The sequence below is a fragment of the Seriola aureovittata genome, chromosome 22 (assembly GCF_021018895.1).
Source record: "Seriola aureovittata isolate HTS-2021-v1 ecotype China chromosome 22, ASM2101889v1, whole genome shotgun sequence".
In the NCBI taxonomy this organism is placed as follows: domain Eukaryota; kingdom Metazoa; phylum Chordata; class Actinopteri; order Carangiformes; family Carangidae; genus Seriola; species Seriola aureovittata.
In genome coordinates this window covers 2,413,153-2,440,305 of record NC_079385.1, presented here as the reverse complement: position 1 = coordinate 2,440,305, position 27,153 = coordinate 2,413,153, and the positions used below count along the sequence as shown (strand labels likewise).

The 27,153-nt window shown below is 43.8% G+C and overlaps 1 protein-coding gene across 3 annotated transcripts in view; it reads right to left on the bottom strand.

The window, feature by feature from the left end:
* The window catches only part of lmo3 (LIM domain only 3), a 50,608-nt gene extending 26,352 nt beyond the window's left edge, over nucleotides 1–24,256 (bottom strand). The window contains exons 1-2 of one of the 3 annotated variants that reach the window (XM_056367020.1): nucleotides 23,629–24,256; nucleotides 17,218–17,431 (exon numbers count right to left, since the gene is read on the bottom strand). In XM_056367020.1, the coding sequence (XP_056222995.1) occupies nucleotides 17,218–17,423 (206 nt within the window). In that variant the 5' untranslated portion in view covers nucleotides 17,424–17,431; nucleotides 23,629–24,256. Of the gene's footprint in view, nucleotides 1–17,217; nucleotides 17,432–20,561; nucleotides 21,007–21,401; nucleotides 21,773–23,628 lie in introns of those variants that run through there. The other 2 variants (XM_056367018.1, XM_056367017.1) reach the window with 2 other exon arrangements.
* Between the last annotated feature and the right edge of the window lie 2,897 nt (nucleotides 24,257–27,153).

The following is a 27,153-nucleotide window of genomic DNA, read 5'->3' as shown; positions in this document are numbered from 1 at the left end:
CCACAATGCTGCAGGCGAGGATTCACTGCTGCAAATTGACATGCGCTCTCTTTTTCTAAGCCTCTGAACATTGTTCAGAGTTCAAACTAATCCCGGTCCTGTTGAGGCCTCATCGCTGGAGCACTCGCAGCGAGTGTGAGGAGGCTGAGCCGCGAGCAGAGTGGATGGAGTTCTCAGGTCACAGTCACTGCTTCTCTGAATCTGCTCCTCGCTCTGAGCCTCATCGGCCTCAGCTGATCCCAGACCAGAGCCCCGGTCTCTGAGCTGCTCTCAGCCCTACAGCTACATCTGCTTGGATCTTCACTAAGTTTACACACACACACACACACACAGAGGTCAAAGGTCTTTCTAAAACGGGAGTGTTTAACTAACAGGTGCTCTTTTCTCTTTGTCCTCCACCTCTCTGTTCCTCTCGCTCCTCTGCACCATCCTCTCTCTCCACCCGCTCACTGGCAGGCACAAAGCCAGACCCTTGTCTGTCTTCATCTGCTCCGCCAGGCTGCATTAATCATGCATGCATCCCGCCTGCCGGAACACACCTGCTTTTGTCACTTGGAGCTATTTAGCATCAATGGTTAAAAAGAGAGAGAAGTGTGGGTTCACAGGGGAGAGGGCTGTCTTCCTCCCAGGCATCAGACAGGTTCCACCTTGCCCTCCACCACACTCAACTTTCCAGAGGTGAGGAGGATTTATTTAATTTATTTTTTTTTTTTGGACTGACTATGAGTGTGCGATTGTATACGGGCTGAAAACTGTGGATGATTCCCAAACACATAGCCCCCCGAAACAAAACAAAAAGGATGTGTGCCAAAGCCTGTGGGGGCTGAGGAGAGAGCAGGGAGGGGTGGGGTGGGGGGGTGCTGCAGATCACTGTGTGTCAAACAACAGGGCCGTTATCATGCGCTCACATGCCTGCAGAGGAGAGGTGGCAGCCAAATATGTGGTGGCGCTGCAGCCAGTGGTGTGTTCCAGGCGAGGCATGGGGCAGTAACTGCAGAGAGCCCTTTACCCACACACAGCATTAAACATGACAACAGATCACAGATCACAGGGGCTGACGCTGCTGCTGCTGCTGCTGCTGCTGCTGCTGCAGGGTTCAGCTGTGATACAACTAAAACTAACAATTCCTTCATTTTCTTCTACATGATCAGATCACGTGCACACAGCCCTCTGGCAGCTAATGGCACCTATGTCCTTTTGTGACTTTCCTTAAAGGTCCTATATCTTTATTCAATATGTAGCTTTATTTGAAGTGTTGATCCATAAGAAGATATATTTGTGGTTTTAAGAACCAAAAACCATCTCAATGTAGTTTTATATCTCCTCTCTCAGGCTTCTCTCTGGAGTTCTAGTAACAACAAGTCGGGGAGCCAATCAGAAGAGAGGAGGCTCTGAGTCTCTCTTCTGATTGGCTGACTGTTTTCTGAGTGATCCAATAAAAATATAGCAGATTTCAGGTAAACACTCAGAGAAACCAAATCCTGCAAGGCTGGGTGGTGGGTCCAGGTGGGCGGAGCTTGGGCCATATTGCTTAAGAGCGCTGACTTCTTTGTTGTGACATCACAAAGTCACAGAAGTCCTGACGGCTGGTTTTAAGGCTCAGTTTCTGAATACAGGCTGTGTGCATTTCTCTGTGGACTGAGGCTTTGATACTTTCACAGTATTAATATAGAACCTAGACCTGCTTTATAATCAACCTCAATCAATCTTTATAATCATCCAAAGCACCGGTGCTACTGCAGTAATCTCTCAACATTCCTGGTGTCGTTGCAAACTGTGCACACATTTATCCCATTACCTCCATCTCTGAACTTATAAACTCACTCATTCTCTTTCTGTGGCGGGAAAAATTGTAATATTTCATATTATTTAATATTATTTAATGTTATTCAACGTAAGGCAAATACGCAAAACAGAATAAAAAAAAAAATTCATTGAGTTTTGCAGAGGCTGATCCTGATCCTGATCCAGAGTCCGACCCTCATTTGTCTGCTTTGCTTACTGTACACTATACCTCATACCTCAGCATGTGCAAATCAAACTTTGAACTGCTGTTTAGTGGCAGCGTCACTTGATATAATATAATTATACATTATAAAAAAAACCTTTCAGAATCACAACGATCTTTCCATAACCTCAATCCACCTGGACTTCAGCTAATCTTCATTCAGGTTTGAGGGATTGTTCATCAGATATATGATTCACAAAACATCTACAATACTTCATTTTGATTGAAAACTAAAACCATTATTTGGATTTCAATATTTTACTTAATATAGGCGTCACACAGTGCACCTTTAATGAGACTGTAACAAGCAGATTCAGGGCACAGACATGAAATTATGGGAAATGTTTTGGGTTTTTTTTCTCAATTTTAAAGCTGCTTCAGGAGGTTAATCGTGGCTACAGACAAAACACAATCACTTAAAATACACTTCCCCTCAACCATTTTCACTAAAGCCTCAAACATTTTGCTTTTTCTCTATTAAAGAACTTCCCACATAACAGATTAAAAACGGGTAATACTCGAGACCAAAACCTCTCCTTAATCTGTAAAGCCTTAAGGATCATTGCCTAAGAGGAAAAGGGCCATTAATATATGCATGGAAATGACCTGCGGCACTCCCCATGAAGAGGGGGCAGCAAAGGTCAAATAGCCTCCAAACTGCACTGGAGTTTAATTAAAAAGACAAAGAAGAGCATAATTTCGAAGTGGACAGCCACGATTACTGTTAGGTGAGAAGGGGGAGCCGGGCTCAGGCTCTTTCAGCAGGCCCCGTGTTCCCTTTCCCATAAGGCATAGCGCCATCTTCCCATCCCTTTGATGTCAATATAGACCATTTATTAGGGCCATAAAGGTTAATCCGGAAGGAGAGAGGATATCAAATAGTTGGGATGAGGAAAGAAATCCACATGAGCTATCACTGTGGAGGGAAGTTAAATTTAGCCGGAGTCCAGTCAGCAGGTAATGGAGTTCCCAACATCAGGTTCTACACTGTTTGAAAATTAAATGAAAACCTTGAAAGAAATTTAATGCTGACACTTGGGAGCCTGTGACCAGAGTAGGGCACCGCGGGCTTCATACATTTAAAAGGCTTGATTTGCTTGAATGAATTTAACGCAATACGAGTCAATATTCATTACAAAGAGGTCCGCCTGGTCAGACGGAGGGGGGGGGGGGGGGGGGGGGGTTGGGGGGGGGGGTCGCGGATGGGACGGTCACATGATTTACAATATTACAAAGTATCAGGAGATGATGGATGTGTTCAATTGTACAAAGTAACTGACACAATGAATTTTTCATTACCTTGGTTGATATGTTTGGGACACTGCATTAGATAAGGCCGCTGATGAAACACCGAGCTGAGGATGTGTATCAGCTGACCCTCAGGGCCGTATAAAAGCCAACAGACTCGCAGCATCTCGGAGGATTGAGAATTATGGGGAGGTTTGGGTTGATGGTACACTATAGTGTTCATGTGTACAGGTAAGCACCACCTATACCATGATTACTCATAGACGGCTCCATGGTAACACTGATGCATAGGCTATTTTGAGAAATAGTGGTTCATTAGCTCGTTGTACATTAGGCAAACAAAGAGAATATTTTTCCTAATTCTACAGTAAGTAAAGACGCTGGAGAATTGAACGCTCAAAGGATATTTGTTTTCGTTGCTTTGGTAATGATAACGTTGTACTCTGATGTCTGGGAACGCAGTGAAATCACCGGTCAACAAACGTAAATCAGATGATCAGGAAACGAGCCAACAGTTTATAAAAGCACTCAACTGGAGGGCAAACCGAAAGTGAGCGAAGCTGAAATGTCACTAAAACGTTCTCATTTTGCAGGAAAGCTGCGAGCACACCACTACATGAAGTGCAGTCGGTCAAGGCTGGAGCAGGAGGCGGGTCTGTAAAGAGTCCCGAACTGATTGCACAGTTACAACTCAAGCTGTCTGAAACATGAATCAACTGTAAATACAGATATTTGTGTTGGATTTAAAGAAGGATACATCATCAGTGTTAGGGAGCAGAGTCAGATGAGCCTGTGTTTTTCAAGTTGAACCACCTCACATGCATCGACAATGAACAACCTGTGTCAATTCATGTGACCACGAATTAACATGACAAGAGCCTTTCATGTCTTTGTGTCTGACACTTGATCAAGATCCCCTCCACACGGAACTGTACAACTGCACATCATCAGAATGAGTGTCAGCTATGAAATAGAATAAAAAATGAATTCGCATTATCACATTATGTGACTGTCGACTAGGAAATGTGACATGAAATAGAAATACAGAGGGATTCGGATCTTATTGAGATATGACATGAATCACCTGGCGGCTCGGTTACTGCTAACCTGAGACACACAGAGGGAAAGCATATCTGCATTTAAGAGGCTGTATCTTCATTCCAGTTTCCTCTTTGCTGCACTCTTTTATTTATTTATTTATGTATTTTTGTTTGGAAGTCAGCATTCTGATCCAGGGGGAAGTATTTAAAGACAAGAATGTGTTTGCGCCACATTTCCACTGCGGCATACGTTTTAGTTTTTGACCCAAACATTTTCAGCTCTCCACCTGAATTTGCACCGTCCATCTTTTCTTCTTTCCCCTTTGCATTGACTTTCACAATTGCACTAATAACAAGTGACTCATCTTAGCCACCTCTTTCCCCCCAAACCTGAACTTTTTAAATTTACCTAATCTGCATGCGGCATCACAGTAAGGGTAAGATTTGCCCTGAAGTTTACCCTGTGTATTTGTCGTTTTTTCTTACACAGATGTCTGTAATTGCTGTGGCTGGATGGTGAGTGAGTGAGGGGCTGTGAACCCGCTGACACCGCTGGTGAAGCTGTGGGATCTCAAACCTCGGAGAATTGAATAAATCTACCGGGAACGTGTAGAAGAAATGAAGCCACAGCCACAGATTGAAAGCACAAGCACATACGCAAGCCCACTCTACCGCTGAAGCATTACAGCAAACACCAGGCTCAGCTCGGTGTGAGCTGCCTGTTCACCGCTGACTGATCATCATAATATTTACATGAATATATTTTTTTATCCACACAGATCATCCAGTGGACTTCACATACAGTAGAACACTAAATCCCAGCTTCAACAAATGTTTGTCTGATTAAATAATGGGAAACAAAAAGAGGTGGCGCCGCTGTTTCGATTCACAGATGGTTGCTAAATGCTACGTCTAAAACTTTTACCATATGTGATATTATCGAGCCAGTCCTTGATGCTGCTGGACGCATCATACAACATGACACAGTGACATAACTCAACTGAAATCAATTCAAATTCAAATTACTATAAATTCTCAAATTCTACTTTGCCGTTTTTTCGATCCCTGTAATATAGTGTCGGTGAGTCGCGCAAAATGACAAAACATTCACTTTCTATAACAAGAAAACTGCACTGTTTGCCTACATGTATGCATTCTGTGGGTATATTATGGGTTATAACACGTATTAATCATTATGTATATCCATCCTCTTTTCCTTGGTCAAATTTAGCCTTCTTTGTCCCCAATCAGCATCCTTATCTCTTCAAGAGAGTGTAGTCTTTATATGAGCTAATTTCAAGATTTGGTCTATTTTAGACCAAACCATATGCACCATATATGGAAATGCAGTCATGACACTTTTGCAAACTAGTAGCCAGCCAAACCTTTCTGGAATTCATGACATACACAGTACAGAACTGACGGAGGTAAAGCCTTTGTATTCTTTATCTTACGCTGTCCTAAACTTTAAAAACAAGCATCTTCTGTACACAGTTCATTCATGACCTGCAGTATGTAGTTCCAAAAATACAAGTCCAAATACCTGTCTTAGAGAGGATCAACTACCTTTCTCGGGGATCTAAGAGTTAACAGAATAAAAGAAATGTAGGAGTTTTCCTCCTCAGACAATCTTTGAGATCATCCCTCTCATGTAACAGCCTGAACCATCAGACTCTCCCCTCACTGACCGTGTGGGAGGAATCACTGTAGCAGAACACATCCCGGTTCCCTTCAAATCCCCCAAAACAAACAGTGGAGAGTCGTGCAGTAATTTTAGGCCTTTGCATCGAGGCATGAAAATAGAAAACTATAGGTGTGATAGCTGCATGGGGAGGATCACAACATTCTCATTCTCAGCACAGATTAGATCAAATCATAACACATGCCACTCTGTGAACCCTGAACCCACCGAAACAACCCAAAACAACCCACCGAAAACCAAAAAAAAAAATCTAACCACTATGGAACAGAGGAAAGAGTGGAGGAAAAAAACAGAACAGCTCAGGAAGCCACCGACTCATCCGTCAAACATGGTTTTGGTGACAGAAGCAACAGGATGAATGCAGAGGTATGCAGGAGCATCCTGTGCTCAGATTCATACAAATGTATCAAAGCTCACCGGTCGACATTTAATCATTCACTCGATCAGACTGAGCTACATTCCACCTGCTGAAGACCAGAGTAAAGGCAGAGAGACCACCACAACAAGCAGGAGCTGAAGGCCTGGTGGTGTCTACGGCCCTGTTCACACCTGTTGCATTTTCAGTTGATCCGATCCCAAGTAGCAGAAGTAGTAGTTTCAGTCATCGCGCATATTACAGCAAATAGAGTTTCGTCAGTTCACACCTGTCAGACACAAGGGTGCGTTGTTAATGTGCTTTCGTGTATGTGTGTGTGTGTGTGTGTGAATGAGTGAGAGAGCGAGGGGTTGAGCCAGTAGTAAAATATTTTGGGTTCATTATGAACTGTGTTGGGACTAATCAGACTGTGTCAGAGGACGTCAGTGGAGTAGTCGGTCCTTCAGTGTGGTCCAGGACACATTCACGTTCACTCTGCTGAAAGGATGTGGCCTCATGTGTTTCCAGACCTCCTCTGAATGTGGTCTGAGTGATCGGATCTCAAATGAGTCCTCGATGCGTCTTGGGTGCGTTCACACCTGAACTTAGAGCTGACCGCTTGTGATCGGATCACCTGAGGCAGGCCCTGTTCACACCTGGTGTTAACCTCCATGTGTTGAAGACTTCAGGGCAAGTTATTGTCTGCCAAGAATTTTCCACAAAACTTTAAATATGATGATTTTGACATTCATGTTTTTCAGTCCAATTACTCTTCTATATCTCCCTCACAGATCTTTCTACACTGATGTAAACCTACTCAAATAAAAGCTGAGACTTGGTACGTTAATGTAGTATCCATTATTTTATTTCAAATTAAATGTACTGAAGCACAGAGGATGAAGAAAAAAAAAGTGGAACTAGACTGTATTTTACTGTCAAACAAAATATCTAAAAGAGGTGGGATTCAGATAAACTTTCCCACTTTGAACAAAAAAACTAACCAAACATTGTTGTCCATGCCACCGAGTGTATTTTCACTGAAACTACACTGCTGTGCTGCACAGCTAAAATGCCTATAAACCCCCCCACCCCCCTCACCCCCCCATGAAACCCACTAACTAGAGATGTCCCATAATTTGGCTGGTGATTAGCATTTCTCCCATTTTCATCTCGCCCCTCCCGGTGGCTCTGTACTCACCAGCCATTTGAATTTAATGCTGCCATCAGAAGTTTAACGACAATGCAGGGGTGCAGAGAAAGAGTGGTGGGGGTGGGGGGAGTGGTGGGTGGGGGTGGGGTGAGGGTGAGGGTGAAAATGATAGCCCAACCTGCTCATACTCTAATACCTTCCTAGCTCAGTGGTAAAGGTATGCTTAAAAGCACCAGGTGGTGACATCTTAATTTTTCATGTCTGAAAAATGTGGCTGCGCGGCTCCCTCCCTCTCTTCCCCATGCATTATTCTTGCTTTAAGCAGCATGTCTCCTCAAGGGGGGGGGGGGGGGGGGGGGGTATTGTTTTACAACACAGCCAGTTGCGGCCTACTTGCCTTGCCCGGGGTTCTTTTCAAGGAGTAGTCTTAGGTGACCCCTCTCGCTGGCAGTTATTAATAATAACATGTGCCGGGGAATAGTTCACCTTGTAGCGCTGAGGCCGCCTCGCCACTGTGTGTATATCTAGCCTCATACAGAGGAGTCTCCGGGGGGATAGGGAACAGGGGTGAGGCGGGTAGAGGAGAAGGATGTGTGTGCTGCAGGGTGAAAGCTATAGGAAGCCGGAGAGCGAACACACAAAAGACATCAAACAAACTTTCCCCCCCCTTGTATGTAATTAGAATCAGGTAATCATCTATCTCCTCTAAAGTGATGGAGAGTCTGATTAGCAGCATCAAAGAAGGCCAATAGGGCTGAGACATAAGAGGGAGATGGAGAGGTGCAGTGTGTGTGTGTGTGTGTCTGCAAAGATGAAGGAATAAGAAGGTAAAGTGGCAAGGCTGACAAACTCGCCGCTGCATTCTCCACCTAGAGGTCCCATTAAAAGCTTGAGCAGGAGAGGCCCTTTGTGCATGCTGAGTGCTCTATTGTAATAACAAGCAGTGGAGACAGGATTCAATCTGGCGCCTGAATGAACCGACGCCATCCAGGCAAATTCTTCAATTCTCTTCCCCTCAAGTGCTCAAGGGATTCAAAAAAATAAAATAAAAAAAATAAAATAAAGGCTGATTCTTTTTGAGGCCTCAGAAAACATTTTGTTCACAGAGGAATCTCAACACGCCAACTTAACCTTCAGGTACGTATTTTGCCGTTTAACATAATTAAAGATACTGATTTAAACTCAATCTGAGAAATCAAATAAGTGGATGACCTAAAGCCTGTTATTCTATCAGTATGTGACTGGCTTTTAGATTTAAACTGGAGCCATTAGCAGAACGTAGTTGTGCTGCTGTCACGCCAAAGAAGAAGAAGAAGAAAAAAAACAAAAAAAAACACAGTAAGGCACAAGGACAGAGTAAGTAATGATGGTGGCATTCACTGGCACAGTTGGCACTGTAACCTTTTACAGAACCGCATCCTTCAAGAACACAAAGTCCTCCTCTTCCTCCTCCAAAAAGAAAAAAAAACACACACACACTCGCTGAAGTTGACCTTACATCCGTTCAACAGAGGAGTGACAAGCGCGCACTGAGCTAAACAGGTCCTTCAGACAACAAAATAAAAATTATCCTTGAGTTACGCAGCGATTTTCATAACACTTCTCCTGCTGCTGGTCCATTCTTGGTTTCTCAGGTAATGCTTATGTTCAATAGTGTCTTGTTTCAACCAAGCACCAACCTCTGAGGCTGAAATATGAAGGCAACATGGATGTGACAATAACAGCAGTTCCTCTAATGAGGAATGAGTCGATCCCCATAGACTCCCATGTTAAAATGTCCAACTTTACAGCAGAAATAAACATGTTCACAGCCTGGTACAAAAAAAACAGTTTTGACTTCTACAGCTAATTTCCTCCTTCATGACAACTGTTTCTAGAATTGAGGGCGTGGCCTCTTCGAGTGACAGGACAATCACCAAAGTCTCAGCTCTGCCTCTTTGCCCATTTTTGGATTAGTTAGGAGATGATGCCAAGATGGCAACGGCAGGGCAACCCACTCTGAGCTTCTTCAGAAACCTGTGGGTGACGTCACCGAGGCTACAGCAATCTTTATTTATAGTCTATGGTTTCAACCAAAAGCTAACATCTTTCTTTTATCTATGATTGTTTGACAGCCTTAACCATTTTTTATCATTGTAACCATGACAACGAAGGTCTTCTTACCTTAAGGAAGTACTTGTTTTAACTCAAACCACAATCTTTTCCTGGAATCAAAGTAGTTTTTGTGCATACACCTAACCAAACTGTTCCACAACCTTAGCTGTATCTTTATTATTGTTACGATGGCGACGAAAGGTCTGGTATGCCTGCAGCTGGTAAGCTCCTACTACCTACTGTTATTGCCATTATTATCTTTAAGTGGTTTCTGTGAGATAATTAACTGGCGATATTTAAAAAACCCAGAGAGCCATTTAAAAATGCTTACCACTTAATGTTGCTTTTTAAATAAAAAAAAATCATCAAAGACTGTTATTACCATCTGGAAAAGAAAATGTTCTGTCCATTAATGTGTTTCCAAAGTTGCGACTCTGTTTCCTACCCGGGTAGCTGGCGGTCTGCCATCTTTGTTTTGATTTAGAGAACAGAAGCGCCACTTGGGAAATGGATGACAGCCGATGGAATATTTTTTCATCCAGATGAGTGAGAGGAGTCTTTGAGGTTTCTGGAGGTGGTAAGTGTTTTTAAATGACCTTCTGGGTTTTTCAAATATTGTCTTTTAATTATCTTTTGGAGAAACTGTGACCTGAATGTATGCTAATACATGAGAGGGAAAGATGCTGATCACGGCAATTAGGATGTAGTTAAGGTACGGTTAAGGTTAGGCAAGAAAACACTTTGTTACATGCAAGCGGCGACATCTGAGACTGACAAATGAAGCGCTGAAGTACCAAATACTGCAGTTCCTCTAATGACCACTAGAGTCGGACTCTAACAGTGAGTCAATCCCCATAGACTCCCATGTTGACATGTCCAACTTTACAGCAGAAATAAACATGTTTACAGCCTGGTACAGACTATTGTATTTTACTGAATTTTTATATAACTCCCACGTTTAGGTTCTGCATAATTGAGGGAGTGGCCTCTTTGAGTGATAGGTCGGGTGTGCACATGCACAGGCTCCGCACATGCCCCTCCTCTTTGCCCATTTTTGGATTAGCTGGGAGTAAGGGGCGGAGTCAGGCACTGCCAAGATGGCGACGGTGGGGCAGCCCACTCTGAGCTTCGAAATCACTCTACAGAAACCTGTGGGTGATGTCACGGAGGCTACATCCATCTTTATTTACAGCCTATAGTAACAGGTGACAGTACGTGAACTCGCCGCCCATCTACTTCCCTCACTGCATGACCATCCAATATATATAGGGAGAAAAGGCTTTAGGTAAAGAGGTTCTACTCTCTACGCAGACTCTACTCTACAGCTGGAGCAGCACAGCTCTGTAAGTACGTAAGCAAGCTCTGGTGTCACTGAACAGCAGCCCGGCTGAGGACGTCCTTGTGCCCTTCAGTGTTAGTCGGGAGAAGAGCTGAACATCTGTGGTGGTCATTAGAGAAACAGAAGATGCCCTGAATCTTTCAGCCTGCAGAGAATCAGGGAGGAGAGGACTATGACAAACTATACCCAACTTCCCTGCAAATCTCCCAGGAGCGCGGCTATCATCAAGTGAGCTGGATTTTATTTTTTTTATTTTTTTTGCAGTGGAAATCACTGGATTTCAGCTTTTTGTGAGGTGTTTGCCATCCATCACTGCTTTAATAATAACTGATCGAGCTGGGAGTCCAGTCCGCTCCGCTCTGTCGAATAAGGCAGTTTTATTCGGGTAGAACTAAGCTGTTTCTTTAGCCTCATATTCACACTGAATGGCCATTTAATTACCACTTCATTATTCAGTCTGCCGCCGACCACTCTTTCGCAGCTTTTTCTATCTCTGTTGTGGCGTGAGATTTTCATTTTTATAACCACTATTGAGTGATATATTGAGATGCTCTGACATCATTATCAGTAAAGCTAACTTAGCCGAAGAATTAGCGACACTCCACCACTTCCTGTCGGCTGTAAAAAGTTTTGTCCTACATATAGTGTGCTTGTGTTCAGTTGGGATTCATGTCAGTTATAAGTGTCTCCAGTAATGACACATATACACTGTCTTTCTTTACGCTCAGTGTTCAAGAAACTACTGTATGTATATGTTGCCTCTGCATTATTACTGTCCTTGAAACTCCACAGCTGGGAGTGTTTCGGCATGTCGTGAAATATAATGAGCACAGTGACACAGAGGAGAAGTTTCTATGGATATTTTCATACTTATTCACACACACTTCTGCTGTGAAAACTTGCCGCCATCTTTAAAGTCTGCAGGGAGTGAGAAAAAAAAAACAAACAAATTTTGGCTGTATCACTGTAAAAGAGCATTGAGACTGAATGTGAAACTAATTTTAGCGATGGTGCATGTCAAGCCAATGTTGTGAATTCACTCTGGGCAGCACACAACAAGGAAAAGATGCAGCAGATCTCTGTGCATCTAAAGTGTTACAACGATAGCAATAAAAAAAATAAGTTTTTAAAAAAAAAGTGCACTTATCTTGAGGCTTTTTGACTCTTTTTGACACCAAATCAACAAGGCGGGGGGGGGGGGGGTGTCAGGCAGAGGCTAAGTGTTTAAAAATTCACAAACACACACACACAGTTGGTGTGTGTTGCTAGCTAGCTACACAGCTATAGCTATACATTCAGTCTACTGGCTGTTTGCAGGTTATTAAAGATAAACGGCACAGTTTAACATGAGTGTTGGAAAATATTAAAGGTCCACATAGTAGGAAAATGTGATATTTAAAGGAGGAAAATATTAAGTGGCATTAACATAGTGAAGCTGTATGAGCCAAGGTATTGAAAAAATAAATAAATTTATAATTCATTAAATGATTGATTGAGGAAATCAACAGCTGTGGCAGATATTAATGCAAAAAAAACAAAACAAATTAAACAAATAAGGTAGATAAACTATATACTACAACCTTGTGAGTAATCACACGCTGAACAGTTTCTGCATATTAAAGGTGTGACACATGTTCATAAGGAAGAAACTTATCTAAATGAGATTTGTGGAAAGAAAAGATGAGCTTCAGACAGCCTCAGCCCGTCCTTGGAGATAAAAGCTTGACTTGATGTCACATTCGCGCCCGATGCCGACACACAAACCGACAATGCTTCATAAGCGCCGCGCGAGATGAAAAAAAAAGATACATTTTTCATTTACATTTACATATATGGTGACACAAGGTGGCTGTGGACTACAAAGTTGATTCTGAAGAAGGGAGAGAAATGTAAGTTATTACAGTGAACCATGCTCTACATGTTGGTTATCTCTCACTGATAGCCAGCTTTCCGTTAATAAATCCAGCCATGTTGACAGCTCTGTGAGTTTGCTTGCATTTACAATCTTAGTAAAACCACTGTAGAGGAAAATTGAAGTTGGATTAAAAAAAAAATGAATGAATAGATAGATAAATAAATAAGTGTTCTCCTGGTGCTGTCTTTAAAATGGATGTCTGGAATTTACAGTTTTTCATTAACTGATGCCCAACAGCTTTTTTTAACCCGGCCTTGGAGCCAGCGCTGGTTGTTGTGTGTGTGTGTGTGTGTGTGTGTGTGTGTGTGTAGCGGCACTCAGCAGGCCACTGTGCCGCAGTCTTCATTTTCTCAGCGTTTTTTAACTTAAATGTGTCAGTCTGTCTGCTCCCCTCCCTCCTCTGGGCTTTCAAACATTTATCGCTCTGTACTGTGAAAATCACACATCAGCATAAACAGTGTCGTCGCGCCATTACCAGTATCATCAACGGGAGAGCTTTGGTTTCAAAGGGATCATTTGTTGATAAAATGTTCTCGCCGAATTTCTCCACATTCAGAGAGAGAGAGAGGGGGAGAGAGAGATAGAGAGAGAGAGAGAGAGAGAGAGCAAAGCACAAATCAAGCTCTAGTAGATAATACCTGTAATTATGTTTGTGGTCGCAGGTTTACGAGGGGATGGCTTGGTTACACACACACACACACACACACACACACAAACTCTCTCTGTACATCATATTTGATCACAGAGGGACTGCTGAAGCTTTAAGTTTTTTTCTCCCTGTATTTGTTTTTGTTTTTTTTTTCCCTTCCATGTGTTGTGAGGATTATTATTTTTCTGCTGGTGGGATCACATCGCTCATGGCTGTAGACCCCTGAAGAATTCTGTTAGCCCTGATTATGCCAGGCCTAATAACATGCCACCCTGCTAAGCAGAGCAGGATTGACTTGGAGAAGGATGTGGGGGTGTATAATGAAGCGCCGAATAATTCACTTTTAAGCCAATGCAATGTAAAAAAAAAAAAAAACGGACTAAATGTAAAGTCATCATTTCCTTCTCCTTCTGTCACTAACCTGGGCTGACAGACTGAGATAAACATGAGTAGAAATAATATATTCCAGGTCGCCTTTCTAGTAAGGGAGTGTGTATGAATGTGTGTATGTGTGTGTGTGTGTGTGCGTGCGTGTGTAAAACTGCATCGCTTTGTGATGTTGCAGCAATCGATTGCCGGAGTGATGGAGCCAGGCTTTCTTTGTCGCTCTGCAGATCAGATGTGGATTGCTGCGGTTTGCTACGTTTGCCGTTCATTAGCCGGCAGTGAGGAGGTGTCAGGGCGCATTCACGTTGCGGGGGCCGCACGTGTGATCGCGGGGCATCAATTCAATTCAGTTCAATCACCTTGAACTTTGAAGATGATAGAATAACGACGTTGGGATTGGTCTCTCCTGCAGCCCTGGCCTCACTGCTACTGTATGTATTGCATTCTGGGAAAAGAGTGTCCACATCAGCTGATTCACTGACGACCGTGACAGTAAGAAAGACCTGTGGGCCTGCTGCTCATCAGGTGTTGATATATTTACATCACACTGACACACTAACACACAATCATGTACGACACCATTCTGTAGAGACTCAATGAATTCCTAAATTTAAACTTTACTCAAACAAGAGGAAAGAGAGAGAGAGTGTTTGGGACTATTTTCAGCGGCAGATTAATACGTATTCTGGTGGTCTATTGTGTATGTGGGATCGAGTCAAAATAAACTACAGTGTGTGTCTTCATGCAGCGGAGGAGCACGTCACTCAGTGCCTGTTTTAGGGTGAGCTCTGTCACTGGGAGGAAGTTAACTTTCGGGTCTGTGTAAGTGTGTGAAGAACAAAAACAGAGCAAGAAAGAGAGAGAGAAATAGAGAGGGACTTTCTATATGAATACTTTGGATTAGGATTAGAGCAGAAACATGCAGTACTGTGCTTCCCTCCTTCACTGTTAACTTGGATGTTTCGTGTCAGTAAGATTTCAGAGCCTTTAAAAAGCAGTTAAACTGAACACATTAAACATTCGCTTTTCATCTCATAACCCTGTAAAGCTGCTGCTGCTGGTTGAAAGAGAGAGAGGTGGTCTGACTGCTTTCCAGAACTTCCTGCCCCGGCAGATTCACAAAATTATATTATACACAAACATTACATTACAGTCTAAAGTCTAAAGTATGCACAGAGCAGCTGTCTGAAATGTAATATACTGCATATATAGATATTAGATGACTGGGCAGATAGTGAGCGTTAAACCACTCAGATTGTTGTGATTGGATCATCTGTACTTTTGACTGATTATTCCACTGTATAGATCTTGTCACTTCAAACAGAGGGTCACCTTTGACCTCTTGAGCCCCCACCTCTCTCTGATTGGTCTAAACATGCATCATAAAGTGAGCGCCACATCATGGCTTTTCTTTTCTCTTCTCCACCTTACATGGTTTTTTTGGGAAGCAGCTTACTTTTAAACCCTCATACACACACACACACACACACATCGAGCGAATTTGGGGGTTGCCCAAGGACACGTCAGCGTGTGGACAGGGGGAGGGGGACCATCAACCTTCGCCACATCATGCTCACTGATTGTAGCACTCATCTTTTTCTATGTGAAAATGTAAAAAAAAAAAAAAAAAAAAACAGGTAGATGGAAACAAACTTTCCCATAATAATAAAAAAGTGTGTGAAATGGTAAAACTGAGCTGGTGTGACACAGCAGTTTCTCCTCAAAGCCTGTTAGTCTCCAGCACCTAACAGTGACTCTCTGGGCCATCAGGTACACACACACACACACACACACACACACACACACACACACACAGACTGACATACATTATCTACAGTGTACTGTACGTGCTCCCAGAGTGATGTGTTGCACCGAGTCAGAGGGAAGTCAGCGACGTGCAGCAGCTGGCGTCGATTAAACAAAAACTAAACAAAACAAAGATGCAACATGAAATTGTAAATGTGATTATTTTCACTTTTTCTGATACAATACTTCTACACCAGTGAGAGGCCTGTAGATTTCATTCTGATCAGTTCAGTTTGATCCTGTGTTTTTTTGGTATATTAATACGTCTGCAGGAAATATCTAAAATGATCCGATCCATCCCTTTAAGTTTTAAGACCATGTACTTAAATGTAAATTTAGAAAGTGCAATATGCTGTATGTGATGCTGAAAACCAACGAGGAAGACAACTTCACCTACTATCTTGTCTATTATAATCAAATTAGCTTTACATGTATCAGGCCTCTCTGAACTACAAATTCCTCCCCTCAGCAGGCCTCAAACCACCACCTCAACGCAGAAAGATCTTATAGTTAAACCGAAATAAACGTCCATTTTATGAGTCACGATAAGAAGAAATACTGACTGGGGAGAGATGAGTCCTCAGATTGTTTCTAAAAAAGACTCAATTGGTAATATTTTTCACCGTATAAACCGAATGTATACCAAGTAAGAGTTTCAGTGCAGATAAAGCAAAGCGAAGAGGCAAATAAAAACCAACCGCACTCCCAAGAAACAGACAGAAAGGTCACGTTCGGGTCAGAACATACGTGTCGTGTTGCTTCATGAGTACACGGGGTCACTGAATGCCAATAATGAATGAAAAAAGAAAAACTATAACAACAATATATATGAAAATGACAATGAAACGTTCAGACTTGTGTTAAGTCGCTGTCACTTCCGCTAAAAACCTCCCAGATCTCCCTGATTAGTTGGATTACTCTTCTGTAATGAGCTGTCATATTTTAAAAATACACTTAAATTCTATCGTGACTATTCACAACCATTTCTTAATTTGAAAACAACCTTGGTTTATCCTGGGGAAAAAAAAAAAAAAAAACGACCATATTTGAAGCTAATTAGACTTTGCCAGGCAGATAAATGGAGATAGTACAAAAATGCAATTTATGGAAATGAGGTCACATAAGAGTCCTTTGATATTTGCTAATAATGAAAATAACACATTTAAAAGATAATAAGAAAACACACGCAAAATTAACTAATTAAAAAATTTGGAAGTAGGAAACAAATTCCATTCGATAATCTAGCACATAATTGCTGAGTTCTGGCAAATTCTGAGGCCTTAAAACAAGGTCACAGGCTCAAACCCATACAATGCCTTTTTCTGAAATAAAAATCAGGCTGTGTTCCACATCACAAAATAAAAAAAAAAAAAGAAGCTGAACTGGAGTTTTAAATGTGTGTAAAGTGGATTTCAGTGAGTTAACACCGCTGCACACACTGTGACCAGACGCGGTGTTTGTTGAACATCACACAGGCACTGTTAAAAAAATAAATAAAAAAAAAAAGTCAGCTGTCTCTCTTACCGTAGGTAGTCTCTCCGGCACAGGATGAGGTTGGCTTTGGTGTAGAGCGTGGAGCCCACCTCGCCCAGCCTGCAGTCACAGCAGGCGCACTTGAGGCAGTCCTCGTGCCAGTACTTGTCGAGGGCCTTCAGCAGGTAGCGGTCCTTGATCTTCCGGTTGCAGCCGGCACAGCCTTTTGGCTTGGTGTCCGGCTGGACGGAGAGCATTTGTATACCTGGGAGAAAGAAAAAAAAAAAAAAAAAAAAAAAAAGCACAGGGAGAGAATTCAAACACTCATCCAACACCTGCACGCTCCAAAAAAGTTCTAACTCCGACATTTATCGTGTCTGACATTGAAGGCAAAATACAGTCTCTTGATCTTTAAGCAGCAGTTGTGCGACATCCATGCATTTAACCACAATTTAAATTACAATTAAAGTGAAAATGAGCCTTCACGCGCTGTAACATCCCTATATTTTTCTAAATAAAAAGAAAAACGAACCTGGCAGGAAATTACATATCAGAAACTGTATGTAGGCGACTGACATTTTCAACATGTTAAAAGTGAAAAATGTTTTCGAATACTGCGCGATAACACAGCGTGAAACTTACAGTAAGTTTGCACGGTAAGAAAAAAAAAAGTCATACTGCATAATAAAAATCACTAGTGCTGCTGAAGCAAAATATTGTCCCACAATGCATTGCATTAAGGAAATAGAAGAGATGTAAGATGTAAATAGGTTGCAAACGCTCCACTTCATGTATCATCTGGTGTTGACTTCTTGTCGGCCATGACTGTGTCCGGGCCTGTTCACCACAACTTTGAGAACTAACACCAACGTTAGCGTCAGAATTAAAAAATGTCTCCTCCGGTGAAGTAACGTTGTGCTGGAGATAAACCGTGTCGTGTGTTTTAACGCTCACGGAAAACGCAAAGACTGAAGCAGGTGATGTGACTCATTAGCACATAGCTCAGAGAGGAGGAAGTGAAGGAGGAAGACGCGTTTCATTGCACGCCGCTTAGCGAGGAGAACAGTCTGAGCAGACTCTGTATCGATCTGGCCTTAATTAAAATTTCTGACCTATGTTTTATAGTATTGAAGTTATTTTACCTTCAGCTTTTAAAACAGGTCTGAGGAAGAAAACAGACATTCAGAGTAAAACACAACCAAATAAATAATAAACTTAACAGTAAGTGTTAAACAATAGTGAAGTGAACTGAACAAAGACCTGTTCTAACAGCTGTGTGTAAATGGCCCGTGACTGGTCTCTGCAAAAAAAAAAAAAATCACAGCAGTGGACTGACAAAGAAGACGAAGTGGAAACAGGCTGGCCAGTGGTCAGACTGGTCTCTGACTGGTTTTACGCTCACGACACAGTAGCACTGCTGAAGTGTTATGAGACCAACAAGCAGCCCACACAGACACAAAGCCACAGTTTCACATTTTCTCCTGGACACTTTTTTTTTTTTTTTCTTATGTTGACCTTCTCTGTATTTAAAGGGGCGTGGCTACAGGCGAGGAGCTTTTGCAGCAGGCCTGTATTGTTTGGCCTGAGCTGACTGTGGAGAGCCTTTGTAGGCCCACTGGGGGTGAGGAGGAGGAGGAGGAGGAGGAGGAGGAGGAGGAGGAGCAGGGGGGGCAATGTGGCTTCACACCAGGCTGGAATTAGTATTCTCCTACTATTCCCCCGAGGACAGGCACACCCCCCACTCCCCTTTGTCCTCCTTTCGCGACACACACATGCTCAATATTTAGTTTCATCTGAAGTTGAGTTTCACCTTTAATTATCTACTGAAACTTTCTATTTATCAGTTCAGTTTGAACGTGTCAGCAGACCAATTCATTTAGTGACAGATCTCCAAGAAAAAAAAATAAAATCCTTCCTGCTGAGCTGAAGCTGTGGGGGTTTTTTACTTCCTGGATGTTTCCTTGACACCGGTTGTTTACAGTGATTTCACTACAGTGAACTCACAGGAACTTGAGTGAAAGTCTGTTATTATTTTATATTGTAGCCTCGCGTGTGTGACTGTAGTTGTAGGGTACTGACCACAGGACACTAATGAAACCTGGAAACAACTATCAGGTTTCAAGTTTCTGCTCATTGTAACTTCATGTTGTCAAATAAACTAGTAGAAATTAAACACATAGATAAAAAAAAAAGACTTTTTAAACTACTGATGGAAACTATCTATTAAATGGAGGATCTGGTCCTTTAAAGGAAAATTCTGCCACTGTACATATAAATAGTTTTTCCTCACCTCATACACACTCGATTAAAACTAAATATATATATATATATTTTTTTTTTTTTACAGAGAAATCATTTACAAAGACAATATCAAACAGGTTGCAGCGCGGCGAGCAGCTCGGCTCATTTGTTCCAGTGCGTTGGGGGCTGTTGATCTGTTAATTGGCTGGATTTAGAGAGCGGCGCGCACGACTGCTCCGGCCGGCTGCTCTCCGCCGCGCCTGTTCAGCGGCACTGATCCGTCCAAGCCTCGTTACCACCACAAAGTCCCCCCGCTATACTCATTACCAAACCAAAGGGAAAGGAAGAGTTTCGACTCCCCTTTTTCTTTTTTCTTTTTTTTTTTTTTACTAATGCAATCAACTCGGGGGAGCAGGAGACAAGCATGGCAGGAATTCGGCCGCTTGCACTCTTCCGATTGCCGGGGGTGAGGGGGAGGTGGGAGCAGCGCGGAACAAAAGCTTCATTTTCCATAAAGAAAGGGAAATCACAGCTGCTCGGAGCCCTAATGATTTCTGTTTTATGTGCTCGTACCCTCCCTTCCCTCCTCTCCGCTCTCTCATTGTGGGCTTCCAGGCTGCTGCTGCTGCTGCTGCTGCTGCTGCCGCCGCCGCCGCTGCGCGTCCTCTCAGCCACATGTATCATCATCTGAGCGGATGGAGGGATGGATGGAAGGGTGACGGAGGGATGGAGCGGGAGAACAAGCCTGCTATTTCAGCCCCAGCTGTTCGGCTGCCGAGATGCTGACATTTCACCCTATCAGTTTAATTACTGTTGCCATGGCAGCGGAGTGCTGGTAAAGGCCAGTAACGGATTTAACACAGAGATTCAATTTGCCATGCAGCTTCCACGAGCACATAACAAGAGACCGGAGCCGCTGTGAAGCGCGGGCACATATCAGCTGTATGATCACTAACACAACACCGGAGCGTATCTGCTTCGTGTTTTAATGGCAGGTTATCAGTAACAATAACAGAGATAACGGCCGGGATCAGCAGCGGGTCAGATGTGGACACAGAGAGATGTTGTAGCCTCAACTTGTCGTCGCAGAGCACACGAAACACACACGAAACGTGCACGTTCACACAAGCCGAAGCGCAAAGAAGGCGTCTTACCGAAACTTTTCTCCCTTTTCTGCATTTGTTGAGCCGCTGAAGCAGCCGAAGCACCACCATGCAACCCGAAGCCGCCTAGGTCCGGAGAGCAGCTTATATATATATGCGCAGGCAGACTGGGATCAGGCTTTGTTAAGAGCGAGCGAGAGAGAGAGGAGAGAGAGAGAGAGAGAGAGACAGAGAGAGAGAGAGACAGAGAGAGAGAGAGAGAGAGGGAACAATCCAGCACGGCGACCAGAGAGGAATGAAAAGAAGGGGGGAAGCACCGGCCAACAAAACGCAGGCGGAGGGGGAGCTAGAGCGAGCTGCTTCCTCGCCGTCGGGCGTCACACGGCGTTTGAGGGGAGCGTTTATCACCGTCCGGAGCCGGGGGAGACTCAGGCAGCGAATGACAGGACGACAAAGAGATGATTCTCCTCCGCGGCGCAGCCACCATCTAATCCTACTGGCCCACCTTAATCACGCAGGCTCCTGCTGCATGCTGCTTCCCTAATTAGCGCTTTGACGTGCCACCGGCCACCGTGCGCCACAGAGCGACAGGAGGGACGGTTCCCTCAATCTGTTCTCCCAGCATCAGCACCGGAACACCGAACCCGCTCCTTCAAAACTCCCAGTTCTCACTCACACATATTTACATTTACAGCCTTGTATTAATGAAATGTGAATCAATTCCACCCTTGTTTGAATAATTAGGGACATTAGGCCTAATTAAGTAGCGCCAGCACTACAGCAGACTGTTGTTTCATAATGCAAATATGCAATAATAATAATAATAATAATAATAATAATAATAATAATAATAATAATAATAATAACACCGCTTGTCTCCGACTCGCTCACCTTTCTCAACAAGTTAAGCAGAAGCCTCAACTCAAGCCGCGGGTTCCAGCTACTGATCCCCTACGAGGAGAAAAAGTTTAGCAGACTGACGCGGCGCGTTGCACCGCAACGATCTTCAGGATGGGAAATAATGAGCTCCACATGGATCAGGAGCGAGCAGTTTGTAGGATACTACCCAGCCACAGGTGTTCATCCGCCCGCCGTGGAGCACGCAGGGAGTGTGCAAGGAGGCTCAGGCTCAGGCCGGCGTCCCCGTGCACGCATCAGCGACTGAGTGGCGAGATACCGCGGGAAAGTCAAGCTTTATTATCTCCAAAAAAAAACCCACAATCCCTCACCGGTGAGCCATTACACCGCCACGATAAGGTCATTCATTTATTACAAGACGCGCTCCACTATAACTGAGAGCATGCATGGCGTGCGCGCCCCCGGAACGCCCACTTTTTTTTTTTTTTTTTTCCAACGTCCTTCAATCTTTGAGGCGCGCCGTTCATTACATGATATAGAGGCAGAGACGCAGGTAGGTTTGTGGAGAGCGTCAGAACAAGTTGTTATCGGAATGACTTTACATTTAAAGGTGGTGCTTTCAGGGGCTCGGAAAAAGCAGCTTTCCCTTCTGACACCTCTCCCTCACAAATGACACCAGAGATTATTTGGGGAGTGTTCAGCATGAGGCGCAGTCAGGTCCGTGAATACGGAGAGGTGATTCCATGTTCTCCAAAAGCTACATGAGAAGCAAGCACCCACATCATGGCATGACTTCAACCATTGATTTCTCCCAGTCATGCAGTCAGACTGATGGTGTAAGAGTTAGATTTAACCAGGCCGCTCGCTCACTCTTTATTAGGAGCCCTTCTTCTTCTTCTGCACCTTAAGAGTGTCACCTCATTTCACGTGTGTTTTGGTTTCCATGGTGTTTTTTTTTTTTCTCCCATTAAGATCGATGAGAGATTAATCTGAGAAAATAAAAAAGTTCAGAGTGCAAACAGGAAGCAGATCTAATGTGGACAACTAAATCAATCTTTGCTGAGGACATTGATTCCTGTTCCTCTGGCATTCTTTTCTCCCCCACCAAAGAGGCGCGCGCGCGCACACACACACACACACACACACACGCACGCGTCATGTGAGGTCCCGGGCTCCAGTGTGGCTGCCCGGACTGATTATCTCCCCTCCACGAGTCTTTATTTAAATCATTCCCGTAATTAAAGGGACGGAATTATTCTTCGCCCTGTTATTGCGCCAATCCGCACCAGTTTATCCGCACAGGTCTGAGTGGATGAGGCCGTGATGAGGCCCACATGTTAGGGTACGGTACCCCCACCCCCCCCCCGACACCTCCCCACCACCCTTTTTCCACCACTACCTCACGACTTGCATACGGGCGCGCGCGCGCGCGCGCACACAAACACACACACACACACACACACACACACCTCGCAGTGTTCCAGTCCACAGCCTGACAAGTTAATAGTTGGCATGCGGCTCCAGCCTAAAATGCAGCGATAATGAGATGGGTCATAAAATGCTCTCCGCGCCATTATGAGTGATGAGATGCATTAAAGTTGACAGGGTATTACCTGCCAGTAATTAGGTTTTGTCATGGATTGAATTATTTCAAGGCGGCCTATCTTGGTAATCATGCAATTTGCTGCAGAGTGTGTGTATAGTGTGTGAGGCTGCCACTTCTCTCTCTCTCTCTCTCTCTCTCTCTCTCTCTCTCTCCCCCCCCCCCCCCCCGGTGCCCTTCCGCTCTCCTTTCACTCGCTGCGTTCCGCGGATTATTCACCCTCCGTGTGGATGGAAGATGGAGACGGAGGGCAGCGGTGAAAGTGGAGGATTGGAGCGAGACCGGCCGTCACATGGCGCGGATCAGGTCTCTTCATCCAGCGGAAACGCGCACATCCATGCGCCCCTCGTATCTGAGCAAACGGAGAGAGGAGAGGCTGGATATGTCTGTGCCTGACCCCAAACCCCCCTCCCCCCTTCCCTGCTTCTGTTTAAAATGAAGAAATATAATGACAGCGCGGAGCTTGCACCGACACCCCGACTCCGTTCATCCTCAGCACCGGCATCTCTGATGCTGAACAGAGGATGGAGCCTGTTCGAGGAGAAGCCAACTACGGTCTGATGCTGCGTCCTCACCAGCCATATGCGGTCTGTGGTGTTTACGTCTCGCCCGACACGCTCTGAACTCACAACCCACAAACACAAAGAGGACACGTACCTTGAAGTACAGCCAGGGATGCCCAAAAAATACAAAACGCTGCAGCTGGTTTGCGTCTTCTGTTTGTCTTCTCTTGACTTTGGATCAAAGTGTCCACACGGCAACTTTCTCACGGCTCCTTCAACTCCAGATTGTCTACAGAAAAAAAAAAAAACTTGGCGAGTTTGGGAACAGTTTCAGCTTTCTCTGCTCAAGTTGTTGGGATGTCTTGATCAAACTATTAAACTCGGCTTCCCGTTCGCCCCCTGCGGTGCTGCGCGTCCCAGACCCGGCGTCTCCGTCTCCCCCTTGTTGCTTCCTCACCTTCTCCCTCCCCCTGCCTGTCTGCGTGTGTCTCTCTGGTTCTCTGGCGGGGAAAAGCGGCGGAGAGTCGAGCCTCCTCTCCTATTTAAGCCCCTCCACCAGGTCCCCAGTCAGCAGCACACTCCAGCTCATCCAAGAAGCTGACAAGCACCGTTAGGGAAGGCAGCGCATGTTGCTCTAATGGACCTCATTAAGCTCTACTTACAGATGTTCTCTTAACATAATTGATCTGCAGCGAGTTGAGAGGACGGCAACCTATTCCCCAGCCCCCAATTATGGCCCGGTAATTAGATCCCCAACCTCCAGCTCTCCACACTCACCCTTCTAACATTCCGAAATATCAAAGTATCTTTCTCTCAAAGCGACCGCCCCCCCCTCCACACCTCCCCCCCACCACCTCACCTCCGTGTCTCCTCCCCCTCCCACCCACAAGACACTATTGACAGTCAGATCTGCTAACCTTTGTAGTGTAGCCAGACTTAGCAGTGCACTGACTCCAACTGACAGAGCTCACTCACTCCTCTATTCCTCCTTTCTCTCTCCGTGCCTTTTTTCCTACCCTTTGGGAGACAGAGACATAGAAAGAGAGACAGAGTGAGTGGCACAGATGGAGAGAGGAAGAGAAAGGAAGGGATGGGAGGAAAAAAATAAGTTAGCACTTTCCATAATGGTTGTAATGATAATATCTGTCAGGGGAAAATCTTTTTTCCATAGTGTCTTTTATCTTAAATAATTCCTGTGATGGCAACTTTGAACGGGTAGGGGCAAGGGAGGGGTGGGGTGTTTTGGGGGGGTGGGGGGTGCCTGGAACCAGTGAAGAGTGATAGTGCAGCTTTTATAATGCCAATCAGTGCCACTCCTATCACCCGTCTAATTAGCCAGACTGCTAAAACAGAAAGCACTTGATGTATAAAAACGTGTTCGTGGCGGGGTGTCATCAAGTGTTTCCTGAGCAAGCAGTGTTGGATAAGATGTTCACACATATTTATGTTGTCACATTTGCACTGCACATCATTTCTCTGGATGGATGTCTGGATGCATGACCCAGATTGAAATGTTTCCTTACATGCGTGTTTCCACAGCAATATACACATTGGCATGTGAAACTGTAGCACTTAATATGAGTCCTGTTCGTGTGTGATGGAGACAGTACATCAGCATGCACCATTCTATTAGCAAGCACAGGTATTTCGGTTGTTATTTGAGGTGGTTTCTTCAGTCTTTGAGGTCCACTTTAAAACGGGTTAAGTCTAATTATATTCTATATATATTTGTATTAACAACAAGCAATGAATGTCTCCTACTAACAAGTAGCCTATTGTGTCTGTATGCAAAACACGTTCCATTGTTGTCCAAAAACTATTAACATTACATCAATTAGCTACACGGTTGCACTGTTCTATAATTAGCATAAACACACTGTCATTTAATATGACTTGAATAGTTCACACCTTTCAGGTCACGGGAGTGAAGCGCACACTAACATCTTATGCAGTATCAAGTGGAAGCAAAACAATATACCTCATTATCTTCCCAAAATGTGAAGGCAGATGCTATTTACACCCAGTGTGGCTAGCCAATGTGGCTATTTACACCTGGGTGTATATAGCATGGCAGAGACAAGCACTCAATTGTCTATAGCCAACAATGCCCTTCGCAACCAAGTATATGTAGCCAACAATGCTATTTGCACCCAGGTATGTGTAGCCAACAATGCTTTTTGCACCCAGGTATGTGTAGCCAACAATGCTGCTTGCACCCAGGTATATGTAGCCAACAATGCTATTTGCACCCAGGTATGTGTAGCCAACAATGCTACTTGCACCAAGGTATATGTAGTCAACAATGCTATTTGCATCAAGGTTTATGTAGCCAACAATGCTATGTGCACCCGGGATGATGGCCAATGTGGTTATTTACGCGATTTACACCCAGGGCCACTTCAATGAGTCTCAAGGGAGAAGTTAATGTTGTGAAAAGCTCTATTTTAACCAATGATCTTATCCTAAACCTAACCAACCAGTTTTGTTGCATAAAACTAACCAAACTGCACCTGAAAATACTGAAAAACAATATCAGTCAACTCAGTCTAAAAGTAAATATATACCAAGTTTTCATACACCAGAAGTTCAACCGTAGTCTCCTGGGGGAAAAGTCACATGCTCGACCCTTTCATCCGCCACAACCTCCTCCATGTGTCAACTTTTGATTTTGATTTAAGGAGCCATTTGGCATTCCATATAGGTGAATATAGCTGAATAGCTGCCCTGTGACTATTTTCACCTGGGCAAAAATAGACACAAAATAAAACTGCAGGCTACATATCGCTGATGATTTATGAAATTTAGATGTGTTTTTTATTTAACTTGCTGTAATTGCATTGATGCATTATTAGATAAACGAAATTATAGCAATATGTATGTATCATGACAGAAGGATAAATAAATTATTTAAATCAAAATGCAAAACAATTGTTAACTTTACCAGGAGTTAAAAGTTGTGCAACTTAACTAAACTGCAACAGCAACCTCTCCAACGTCTGCAGGTTACATGAATCAGGAGTAATGTCTACAGGCTAACAAGCTAACAGGCTAATTAGCACTGAGTCCACTGGTGGACATGAATATGATGAGTCCAAAAGGTCCCAGGCAGTCTCTTTGGAATTCTCTGGCTATTGACTGTGGTTTGTGAACTCTTAGTGCTAACAATTAGCATTAGGGGTAACAGTTAGCATAAGAGATTAGCATGAGCAATTGCCATGAGTAATTCACAGGTTATTGAAGTGGCTGTCATTGGTAAGCTAAATAAAATTCAGTTAAGGTTTGCTAAGATGTTTAGTTTATGTAGACCAACGCCAGTGGTCTGTTTGGTGTTATTTTGAAGCTTTGCTGTGGCTTGTAAATAATGTTTTTGAAATTGTGTAAACTTTAGGAATATTGCAAAAAGACATGCCGTGAGTTAAGAGTGAGTTTATATCGGAACAATAAGTTAAGGTTGTTATAGCCCACTTCAAAGTCCAGGGGGTTAACAGAGCTGATGCATGTTGAGTGAATGCCAGACAATGCGCAATGGTGTTGTTACCTATGTCATTAATATGTTTTGTACAGGAACCCCGTGTCATTAAATTTGTTACACCGGTCTACACCTGTAACATATTCTGAAGAGCAAGCCAGGAGGAGGTAGAAGAGGAATTATCACCCACAACCCCCTCTTTCATATAGA